The sequence below is a fragment of the Lucilia sericata genome, unplaced genomic scaffold (assembly GCF_015586225.1).
Source record: "Lucilia sericata isolate MDLA Ls3-8-SP2 unplaced genomic scaffold, ASM1558622v1 Contig000559F_arrow, whole genome shotgun sequence".
In the NCBI taxonomy this organism is placed as follows: Eukaryota; Metazoa; Arthropoda; class Insecta; order Diptera; family Calliphoridae; genus Lucilia; species Lucilia sericata.
In genome coordinates this window covers 151,883-164,524 of record NW_023994569.1, presented here as the reverse complement: position 1 = coordinate 164,524, position 12,642 = coordinate 151,883, and the positions used below count along the sequence as shown (strand labels likewise).

Sequence of the window (12,642 nt, the reverse complement as noted above, 5' to 3'; positions counted from 1 at the left end):
ACTAGTCCCTAGACCAATTAATAGTAATTATACTATATGCATTCGCTTTCGCATTTGCATTCGAAAAATAAAATGAATTATTTGCTTTCGAATTTTCATTCTCTAAACTGACATTCGCAACATCCCTAACTTATAGACTACATCATAGAAAAGTCATTAGATTAGTCCAAAGTCTAGTAAAAAGTACTTTAAACGTATATTCAAAGGGCTTTTTTTTAAATGTCTGCTTTCGCATAAAAAAGGAATCCTTGAGAAGTACTGCTCGCCTGGCTGTAATCTCTTCCGTGTTTCTTAACAATTTGAGAGAATACAAATAATTATTGTATATCTGCTCTTCTGAAGTTTAGTAAGTAATTTTACCGAAGTAGGTAGCCTTTGAACTTTGTGTCAAAAGTACCATTTCAGATTATTATTTCAATAGGGAATTCAAATTGTACAAAATGGGCCATTGGTGTACCATTGTACTTTTGAGGATAGAATAGTACAAAAAAAGGACAATTGTACCAATTTTGCCAACCCTGATCCGGTCATCTATATATATAAAATTCTAACGTTACTGACTGACTGATTCACTGACTGATTCATCATCGCACAGCGTAAACGGTTGAAGCTAAAGAGCTGAAATTTGGACAGGAGGTCGGTCTCCCGCCAAATAGATCCACTAAGACGGGATTTTTGGAAATTCGAATGTTTAGGGGGTAAAAAAGGGTAAAAACGGGTAAATTCGGTAACCTTATATCTCCTAAACTAGAAAAGATACAAAAACAGTTTAAAGCTTATTGCCGTTCATTTAAAAAATAAACGGACAGGTGTCTGGTACTTTTTTAAAATTCGGCCCCTTTAGGGAATAAACGGGTAAAAACTGTATTTTGGTCCTTTTTTCGCACCCCATGTATCTTTTAAACCAGTGCACATTCAAAAAATATTTTTGACTCCTTCATAACTTAACGAAAAAATAAAAATATGAATTTAGTACTTTTTGGATATTCGGACGTTTAAGGGGTTAAAATTGTACCTATTTTTGGTACTTTTTTCATAAAACATTGTTTTTGGTTTATTAACTTATACATAAGAATACATAATAACGGGCTCCCACTACGATGTTGCAACTTTTTGGAATAGAATTTTTATTTCGTTAATGGGGAGGAAAAAAGTACCAAAAGGGGTAAAAACGGGAAATTTGATTTTATTCAACCACAATGTTCCAATTTAGATACAATTTTAAATTTAGAAACACTAAATATCCTAATGGGGTGTTATTCGGTATCAAGTGATATTTTTTGGTACTTTTCATTCTCCAACTGGGCCTTTTTGAGTTTTCTATGATATTGAAATAGAAACATGAAATTAATAATAAAGGGATTTTCGCTACTTTTTCGGTACTTTTTTGAGTTTTCTATAAAATTTAACATAGAAACATGAAATTAAGCATGTAGAGCCCTTAGTAAATGAGAATCTATAAAAGGGGACTTTTTGGTACTTTTTCGTCCTTCGACTGGTACTTTTTGAGTTTTCTATAAAATTTAACCTAGAAACATGAAATTAAGCATGTAGAGCCCTTAGTAAATGAGAATCTATAAAAGGGGACTTTTTGGTACTTTTTCGTCTTTCGACTGATACTTTTTGAGTTTTCTATAAAATTTAACCTAGAAACATGAAATTAAGCATGTAGAGCCCGGAGTAAATGAGAATCTATAAAAGGGGACTTTTTGGTACTTTTTCGTCCTTCGACTGGTACTTTTTGAGTTTTCTATAAAATTTAACCTAGAAACATGAAATTAAGCATGCGGAGGCCTTAGTTAATGAGAATCTATAAAAGGGGACTTTTTGGTACTTTTTCGTCCTACGACTGGTACTTTTTGAGTTTTCTATAAAATTTAACCTAGAAACATGAAATTAAGCATGTAGAGCCCAGAGTAAATGAGAATCTATAATAGGGGACTTTTTGGAACTTTTTCGTCCTTCGACTGGTACTTTTTGAGTTTTCTATAAAATTTAACCTAGAAACATGAAATTAAGCATGTAGAGCCCTTAGTAAATGAGAATCTATAAATGGGGACTTTTTGGTACTTTTTCGTCCTTCGACTGGTACTTTTTGAGTTTTCTATAAAATTTAACCTAGAAACATGAAATTAAGCATGTAGAGCCCTTAGTAAATGAGAATCTATAAAAGGGGACTTTTTGGTACTTTTTCGTCTTTCGACTGGTACTTTTTGAGTTTTCTATAAAATTTAACCTAGAAACATGAAATTAAGCATGTAGAGCCCGGAGTAAATGAGAATCTATAAAAGGGGACTTTTTGGTACATTTTCGTCCTTCGACTGGTACTTTTTGAGTTTTCTATAAAATTTAACATAGAAACATAAAATTAAGCATGTAGAGCCCTTATTAAATGAGAATCTATAAAAGGGGACTATTTGGTACTTTTTCGTCTTTCGACTGGTACTTTTTGAGTTTTCTATAAAATTTAACCTAGAAACATGAAATTAAGCATGTAGAGCCCTTAGTGAATGAGAATCTATAAAAGGGTACTTTTTCGTCTTTCGACTGGTACTTTTTGAATTTTCTATAATATTGATCCTAGAAGCATGAAATTAAGCATGTAGAGCCTGGAGTAAATGAGAATCTATAAAAGGGGACTTTTTGGTACTTTTTCGCCCTTCGACTGGTACTTTTTGAAACATGAAAGTATGCATGTAGAGCCTGGATTAAGTGAGAAACTATAAAAGGGGACTTTTTGGTACTTTTTTGTTCTTCAAAAGGTACTTTTTGAATTTTCTATAATATTGAACCTAGAAACATAATATTAAACATGTAGAGCCCGAATTAAGTGAGGACCTATAAAAGGGGACTTTTTGGTACTTTTTCGTTCTTCAAAAAGTACTTTTTGAATTTTCTATAATATTGATCCTAGAAGCATGAAATTAAGCATGTAGAGCCTGGAGTAAATGAGGATCTATAAAAGGGGACTTTTTGGTACTTTTTCGTCCTTCGACTGGTACTTTTTGAGTTTTCTATTAAATTGAACCTAGAAACATGAAATTAAGCATGTAGAGCCCTTAGTAAATGAGAATCTATAAAAGGGGACTTTTTGGTACTTTTTCGTCTTTCGACTGGTACTTTTTGAATTTTCTATAATATTGATCCTAGAAGCATGAAATTAAGCATTTAGAGCCCGTAGTAAATGAGAATCTATAAAAGGGGACATTTTGGTACTTTTTCGTTGTTCAAAAGGTACTTTATGAATTTTCTATAATATTGAAAATAGAAACATGAAAGTATGCATGTAGAGCCTGGATTAAGTGAGAAACTATAAAAGGGGACTTTTTGGTACTTTTTTGTTCTTCAAAAGGTACTTTTTGAATTTTCTATAATATTGAACCTAGAAACATGAAATTAAACATGTAGAGCCCGAATTAAGTGAGGACCTATAAAAGGGGACTTTTTGGTACTTTTTCGTTCTTCAAAAAGTACTTTTTGAATTTTCTATAATATTGATCCTAGAAGCATGATATTAAGCATGTAGAGCCTGGAGTAAATGAGAATCTATAAGAGGGGACTTTTTGGTACCTTTTCGTTCTTCAAAAGGTACTTTTTGAATTTTCTATAATATTGAACCTAGAAACATGAAATTAAGCAAGTACAGCCAAGATTAAGTGATAACCTATAAAAGGGGACTTTTCGGAACTTTTTCGTTCTTCAAAAGGTACTTTTTGAATTTTCTATAATATTGAACCTAGAAACATGAAATTAAGTACGTAGAGCCCGGAGTAAGTGAGAACATATAAAAGAGGACTTTTTGGTAATTTTTCGTTCTTCAAAAGGTACTTTTTGTGTTTTTTATAACATGAAATTAACCATGTGGAGCCCGGAGTTAATGAGAATCTATAAAAGGGGACCCTTTGGTAATTTTTCGTTCTTCAACTGGTACTTTTTTAATTATCTATAATATTAGGAACATGAAATTAAATAAAAGAGGTCTTTTGTTGCTTTTTCGTACTTCATTGGTACTTTTTGTGTTTTCTAAAATATTGAATATATAAACATAAATTTAAATAATGGACTTTTTGATATTGCAGATATATATACATTTACAATAATATTTATTTTATTCCATTACGATGAGGGTAGCGAAGCACACTGGGTATAGCTAGTAAATTATATTTAACTAGGAGTGTACATAAGTCAATCCTCCTAGTGCTTTAAAAAATCGAAGAGAGACTAATTGTTCATAATCCTTTTTCAAAATTGAAGTATAGATTTCTAAATTCTAAAAAAAACAATTTAATTAACATTCAAATGAATTCATCTCTAATAACTACTCTCTTTATCTGTTTACATTAATTTTCATCATAGATTATGTCAATAGTAGCACCACTATGTATAGACTTCTTGCGTGCTCTATTTGTTCGATATGTAAATCAAAACTGGTGCTGGGATATGGAGAAAACATTTCCACAGGTAAATCAAATAACTAACAAGCTATAATTTCTAATCTAACTGCCAACAAATGCTACACAAAGAACAAAACAATAACAAGTATTTTTCTTGTAACATGAAAATGTAAACATTTCCTATTATTTTCTTTCTCCTTCAACAAAAAACCACATTTCACTTCTTCAACCGTCCTTATGCAATTACAACAGTATGGAGATTTCAAAATTGCTGAGAACATTTTGACTTTGATTAATAACCAGGGACAAGTGTGGATGGGTATATTCTTTTCACCTGGTTTGGTGCTTATCAATCTGGTGAAGCTTGTGATTATGATGTACTTTAGATCCTGGATTGTTTTAACATGCAATGTGCCACATGAAGTCGTATTTAAGTAAGTATTCAATCATATTCATTTTCTCACAGACTATTTCTGTGCACCTTTTGTTCCTGCTTATGCCACATGCCAGTAGATGAAGAATGAAATTTTAACAAAAATGTTGGTTTCTTATATTTCCTTTACATGCAAAACTTACTTTTGGTTCCTGTTCATAAAGAGCTTCGAAATCAAATAATTTCTACCTTTCCTTGCTGCTGACGATGCTGTTCCTTTGTGTGTTGCCTGTGGGCTATGCAATAGTATGGTTGCGTCCATCATGGCACTGTGGTCCTTTCTCCGACTATACACGGATTTCCGAATTTATTACAAATACCACAAGGGATGCTCTGCCTCAGTATGTATTTGAAATTGTATGTTGCAAAATGTAAATTTAAATCTGTCTGTTTTATATTCCACCAGGCAATTACATGATCCTCTTAACTACTTGACTTCATCCAGTACAGTGATACCATTGCTCTTGCTTTTGATACTGATTATTTATTATTTAGTATCTTTGACGGGGGCTCTTAGAGAAGCGAATCAGGATCTGAGAACCCAATTACAAAAGGAAAGAGAAGAAGAACGTAAGAAATTTTTTAAAGTACCAGAAACAAAACCAGCAGAGAATACCTCAGCCACTTTGACGAATAGATGGCGTAAAGTTTTGGAAGCTTCATCACCAGTCACACCCACCCAGGCGCCTGACTTTGAGAGTGAAGAGTACAAAAATCAAGCTAGAAAAGGTATTCTTAAACTTTTACTTTCATCTTTTATAATGTCCCTCACTTTTATTTAACTTTTCTTAGAACTTATTTCGAGAATTATGAAAAAAGCCCTACGCAAAGGATCAGCAACATCAGACGAAGATTCATTTGTGCGGCAAGGCCGAGACGATGACGATACCGACACTGAACATCATGATTCATTGCCACACGATGAGGAAGGTAAAGAGAAAAAAGTGGGTCTCTCAAAATTACAACAAATACGTAGAACTCGTAAGCCCTCTCTGGTGGATATTGTACAAATCGCTAAAAGTGAACGGGAAAAGGAAAGAGGTTTGCAACAGCATTCCAGCAATGGCAATAGAGAGGGCCATCCAAAAGGAAGATTTAAATTGGAAAAGTTAGACAAAAAGGACGAAAAGGAAAAAGAAAGGGAGAAGGAAAAAGATAAGGAAAAAGAGAAGGAATCAGCAGACTCTGGTAATGATCCTGAAATCAAGACCAGAGTTATAAACGAAAGAAGAGAAAGTTTGTTGCGCAAAAGTCATGAAGGCGAAAACAAAGAAAAGGAAAAAGAAAAAGAGAAGGAAAGTGAAATGGAGAAAGAACATGAGAAAGAAGATAAAAAGGATAAAATCAAAGAGAAGGACAAAGATAAGGAAAAAGACAAACAAAACTCTCCAAGCGATTATAGACGAAGAATCTACGAAAGTTTAAAACGAAAAAAACGAGATGATAAAGATAAATCCAATTTGGAAAAGCAAGGATCTCAAGAAAAATCCAAAGAAAATGATATACCAGAATCTCCATCAAAAACCGAAGTTTCCACTTTAGAAAAACCCAAAAATTCTGAGAAACGAAAATCCTTCCGAAGAAGAGACAAGTCTCCTGTTGTTAAGGAAAAACCCAAAGATGATGAAACTAATACGAAAAGTTCTTTTAAAGTTGTAGATGAGAAAAACTCCTCATCCTCGCCGGACGAGAAAACTTCTCCTCCTGCCATGGAACATTTTCACAACTTAAGTGGTAAATTCAAATTTAAACGTCATAAAAACAAAATGTCCGCAGAGCCCGAAGTTTTCAAATTTGAGTCTGATAAAGTTAAAGCCAATAGAAATTCCGATATTGCCACCACTCCCACCTGGGAGCATTTGGAAACGGAATTACATTCACCAAAACTAAATGAAGAGGTTACTACTCCAACCTCTGCCCATCATATTAATTTGGGTGCTGACAAATTGGCCAGTTTGTCGCGGCAGGGTAGAAAGAAAATTGGCTCGCTTTTGGCGTTAGTTAAAGAAGCTGTCAACACCAAGAAATTAGATCAAGATCAGCAAAGCGATGAAAGTCCCACACAACTACCTGAAACGGCCATCGATATACCAGCTACTCCGGAAAGTGAACTACCCACCACTCCTACCAATAACACTTTTATACTTCCCTCTGCAACTCCAGTTTCAACAATTACCAGTATTCAACCTTATATTATGCCCAGAGCTCCCTTAGAAGATCCTGAAGATTTAGAACTTCCCAGTTATAACAACTATATGACTACCGAAGACACCCATACTTTACCCTTAAAAGATCCCGAAGAACTAGATAAACCGGGTCCCATAATATTTCCTCAACGTAGCATTTCACAACGTCGGCGACCTACCGAACGTCCAATTACCACAAGGCAAGATTCTACAACATCTACCTGGTCCGATATAATACCAACAATTACTATAAGTACTACTGGAGATGGAGAAGATCAAACTCAGACATCACCTAAAAATGGCAGCGTGTCCAGTTCTGTTCCTGGACCTTCAGTCAATATCATTAAAATCAATATAGAAAATGATAAATAAACGAGACTACAATAGAAATTGCAATCGATTTAGTGCCTTTCTCCAGCGTGGAACAAAGCATTTATTTATATAACTAATTGTTGGCATTTTAAATTAGGATCAACATCCGAATTATAGTATTTCTTCCTTTATTGTATACCTTTGTCATAATAAAATAAAATTGTTAAAAGATGTTTTCAATAAATTTGAATGAGGATGGAAGAAAATGTATATTTATGGCCAGTGTCATCAGATTTGGGGATTTGTCCACAAATTGGGGATTTCAAGTTTTATTTGGGGACAGATTTTCATGGAAAGGATTTGGGGATTTTCCTAAAATTTGCGGATTTTTTGTATATAAGGGTCGTTTTAAAACATTTCAAACAGGGTTCGCATCTTACCCTCTCCGACTTGCAGAAATAATCTTTGAATTAATACCAAATTCAAAGTTCTAAAGAATTTTCAAAATCGTTAATTTTTAGATTATAGCGAATTTCTAAATAAATTGTTCGATTTTAATAATATTGGTCTCAAATTAATGGTTATATGTTATTGACAATGTGACTTGACAATTTTGGAGAAAAAATTGTATTGTTTTTAAATAAGGATAATAAATTCAAAAACATATTTGTGTCAAGTATATCTCTAAAAAAGGTATCTTCGATTTTTCTAATACTAACACTAAAACTAGAATATAGTCTCTCTAGCAAGTACTGGTAATTTTGAGAAGTCAAATCCTAAAAGCGAGGAGGAAATCACTCACTCCCCAGAAGAACAGCAGTGCTGTCCAAAAATGGGAAAGTGTCGATTAAAAAGACTGTTCTTCCTATGCCTGATAAGGACACCGCAGTGCCATCAATGCGTACAATCAGTTGACCTTGCCTTTCGGAACCCATATTGCCGGTTTGATAAACCTTCTTTCGCCTCGACTATTGGTAGCAATCGGTTGTATATTATCTTTTCGAAAATCTTGCCGTTCGTATCGAGCAGACATATTGGTCTATACGCTGAAGGATCCCTTAGTTGCTTATTTGGCTTCGGGATTAGTACTAGCATTTGTTTCTTCCAGGAGTCTGGGAAAATACCTTCTTTAAGGCACTGGTTATATAAGTTTACAAAGATTTTTGTATATTTCGTAATAGCCAGTTTAAGCGCAGCATTTGGTATGCCATCGGGTCCAGGGGCTTTACCGTCTCCGATTTTATCCGCTATTTTGATGACTTCCTCATCTGTTGTCATACATATATTCTCATTAGGGTTTATTCTTCTATTGGTTGCGCTGTTTGTATGTTCTGGAAACAATGTTTTAACAATTTTCTCCAATAAAACTGGACAGGTAGGCTGTGGTGATTTTTTGCCTTTAAGGCGGGATGTGACTACCCGGTAGGCTTTTCCCCATGGATCTGCGTTCGCTTCTAGGCATATTTGTTTAAAACATAATTTCTTACTCCTTAAAATTGCATGCTGAAATTCTCGTCTTGCACACTGGCATTCTTCTTCGAACTCTGGTCGACCCTTAGACGTTGAGTTCGTCTTCTAGCCCTCAGGCACACTGATCGGAGGCTACTAATTTCTGAGTTCCACCAGTAGTTTGGGCGACGGCTATTTGTCATTCTTCTTTTTGGCATTGCAGTATCACATGCTAATTTAAATCTTGTTGAGACTTGTCTGACCATATCCAAGGCTGTACCATTCGGTGTTAAATCGGTTAAAAATTCTTGAATAAATAAATCTCTATCTAATTTCTTAGATGCCCAACCAGTGTATCTTGCGCGATTTTTCTCTGTAGTGGCGTTTATTTTTTGCGGATTGCCTATTGAGAATACGATAGCATGGTGATCGCTATGAGTATATTGGTCGCTTACTGACCACTTTAACTCTTTAGTCAAGGAGCTACTCATAAAGGTAAGATCTACGACTGAGTTTCTTCCTCTTGCTGTAAATGTTGGTGTATTACCGTTATTAGCCAGTACTAAGTTATGGCTAGAAATTGCTTCGAGCAGAATTCATTTTGTATGTGTTTGGGGATTTCCTCTATGCTTTCTTTCCACATGCCCAAACCGCAGCTTTGCCACTTTGGTCTTTAACCCATACAGTGTTATCCATGTTTTTATACTGCTCGCTAATAATGGCAACATCAACACAAGTTTCGACATCAACACAAGTTTCTATAGTCTAGTCTATAGTCTAGTCTATAGTCTAGTCTATAGTCTAGTCTAGTCTAGTCTATAGTCTAGTCTATAGTCTAGTCTATAGTCTAGTCTATAGTCTAGTCTATAGTCTAGTCTATAGTCTAGTCTATAGTCTAGTCTATAGTCTAGTCTATAGTCTAGTCTATAGTCTAGTCTATAGTCTAGTCTATAGTCTAGTCTATAGTCTAGTCTATAGTCTAGTCTATAGTCTAGTCTATAGTCTAGTATATAGTCTAGTCTATAGTCTAGTCTATAGTCTAGTCTATAGTCTAGTCTATAGTCTAGTCTATAGTCTAGTCTATAGTCTAGTCTATAGTCTAGTCTATAGTCTAGTCTATAGTCTAGTCTATAGTCTAGTCTATAGTCTAGTCTATAGTCTAGTCTATAGTCTAGTCCATAGTCTAGTCTATAGTCTAGTCTATAGTCTAGTCTACAGTCTAGTCTATAGTCTAGTCTATAGTCTAGTCTATAGTCTAGTCTATAGTCTAGTATATAGTCTAGTCTATAGTCTAGTCTATAGTCTAGTCTATAGTCTAGTCTATAGTCTAGTCTATAGTCCAGTCTATTGTCTAGTAAATAGTGTAGTCTATAGTGTAGTCTATAGTGTAGTCTATAGTCTAGTCTATAGTCTAGTCTATAGTGTAGTCTACAGTCTAGTCTATAGTCTAGTCTATTGTCTAGTCTATAGTCTAGTCTATAGTCTAGTCTAAAGTCTAGTCTATAGTCTAGTCAATATTTATTAAATTCTAAAGTATTAAACTTAAGAAATAGTTCTTAAAATTACTGCCTGATTCTCTAAATGCGAAAGAAATTTTGTTATGTTCCATATAAATCTTCAATTAGCTTTTAATAATAAAACGTGTTAGTAATCTCGAACATATACAATATTATTGAATAAAAAAATTATTCAATATTTTTTATGGTATATCAAGAATAATATTTTTTATTTACTTAAAAAAAATAAATACTCTCGAAAAGACAGAAGAGAGCAGGAGAGAGAGAGCATCCTGCTGTGCGCAGAAATTTCGTCTAGCTGTGGACAGCAATATCATTTTTTTTATATGTGCTGCGTCAAATAGTGGCCCTAGGGATACGCAGCAGCCTAAGTCCCATAAGAAATACACGTGTTTGTGTGAGGTGCACAGCCAAATCTGCTTATTCACAGTAACTTGAAAGATGAGGTGACAGCGAATGACAATTTGTGAAAATGTTTCTATGTGGTTTCAATAAATGTCATATTTTTTTCATATGTGATTTGACATTCTAGATACACAAAGACATATGTATGCTATGTTCTGCTTAAAATTTCTCCTTGAGGGAATTAAACACTGCTATATGGTTTGTGTCTTCAATAAAAACTGTTGTCATCACCTTATTCATTAAAAATAATTATATTTGAAACACCATATGTATAATACTTAGTGGAGACAATCACTATTTTGATGTAATTCACAATGGCGTCATTAACAATAACTGTATGGTTTATAACTAGACTAAGAATATAAAAGAAATAATCAGAGATGGGTATTTTTTTATGCTATAAGTAAAATATTTTCTAGAAGTTTTATAGCATTTCAATACGGATGGTCCGATCGGTACTGGTCTCTTGCACTGTTGCCAATTTAGCTATTTTCTCGTCAAATCTAGCGATTTTTAATCCCATTTTGCGGGGAAATCTAGCGATTTTTCTTTAGATAATAATATCGCTTAAAAGTAGCTACGAATGACGATATTTGCATATATGTATGTATATAAAAATATGCATTCATTTTGAATGTTCTAAAGAACATATTTGTGCGTACAGGTAAAGTTATACGAAAAACTTTAAAAGGGGTATATTTTGTTGTACTCAATTAAAAAACGAATATTTAATTATTCTAGTCTTTTAGTAAATGAGTGATATGATAGTAAAATTTACCATAATTCTAAAAATTAGTGAACATTGGAAATAAGTGACGAAAGGGTCGATCCATAAAGTCCTAAAAATTTACCACATATCTAAGGCGTATAGGGCCGCATATCGATATTGCAGATAAACTTCCCACAAAAGGAGTGTATAATAATAATCTTGGGTGCCCCGGTAGGCTAGTTGGTAGTGTGCTAGCCTGTCAGTCTGGGGGTTGTGGGTTCGATTCCCAGCAGAGATCCTAGTCTGCTACACTACAACGGTCGTATGGTTATCGTCACCCTGCTCGGTAAATTAGGTTAGAATATAATTTGTAATTGAATTGTAATGGAAAAATAAATAATACTCTTATGCCGAAAATAAAGGATCGATCCATAATGGCCAGCATTTCGAAATTCAATTTATCTTTACAACATTTCTAAAGCAATCTGTATAGGGTCGCATATCGAAATTAACCTCAACTTGACATTTTTCCTAACCCAAAGTGAAAATATTTAACATAAAAAAAGATTCTCTTATGTGTTTGTTATAAGATGTGTTTGTATCACTATCCCATTCCTACGTATGTATATAGATTTTAGCGATAAATCGCTGACTTTTTAGAATAATATAAAAAATCTGAAAAATTTAGCTAGTTTTTTTAGCTATTTCTTTTCAGAATCATATAATAAATATTATTTTGACGATTTATCGCTAAATTTTTCAAAATGTCTTGAATTTAGCTATTTGCTAGCTATTTTTCAGTCGACTTTAGCGATATTTTTGGGAAAAAAGTTGGCAACAGTGGTCTCTTGTTTAATTTTAAGTTTCTTGGTTCAATATTATAAAAAAATCAAAAGGTCCCAGCAAAAAATCTGAAATTTTTGGTAATAGCCAGTAGTTATTTCATACATTACTTGGTAATGAGTGTTCATTATCATCCACATTATTTCATTTAGCTGAATAGCTTATTACTGGTAAAGAACAAAACAATTTGGATTTGTTATGGCTCAATTGTCTAGGTCGTTCATTTAACAAACAGGGGGTTCGCGGTTCGAGCCCTGCTGGATACTGTTTATTTTTTTCAAAATGACATTCATTTATATATTTTTGTAAAAAGCCGTTCTCAAAATTATAAAAAGCAACATGTTAATGGAGCATCGAGTAAGCGGCTGAAGTGAGAAACATAGAAAACAACAGA

The 12,642-nt window shown here is 33.7% G+C and overlaps 1 protein-coding gene across 1 annotated transcript in view; it reads left to right on the top strand.

The window, feature by feature from the left end:
- The window catches only part of LOC119606200 (transmembrane channel-like protein 1), a 44,338-nt gene extending 36,822 nt beyond the window's left edge, over positions 1–7,516 (top strand). The window contains exons 14-18 of the mRNA XM_037959619.1: positions 4,357–4,461; positions 4,647–4,828; positions 4,992–5,168; positions 5,234–5,556; positions 5,620–7,516. Of these exons, the coding sequence (XP_037815547.1) occupies positions 4,357–4,461; positions 4,647–4,828; positions 4,992–5,168; positions 5,234–5,556; positions 5,620–7,385 (2,553 nt within the window). The 3' untranslated portion in view covers positions 7,386–7,516. The remainder of the gene's footprint in view (positions 1–4,356; positions 4,462–4,646; positions 4,829–4,991; positions 5,169–5,233; positions 5,557–5,619) is intronic.
- The last annotated feature ends 5,126 nt before the right edge of the window (positions 7,517–12,642 follow it).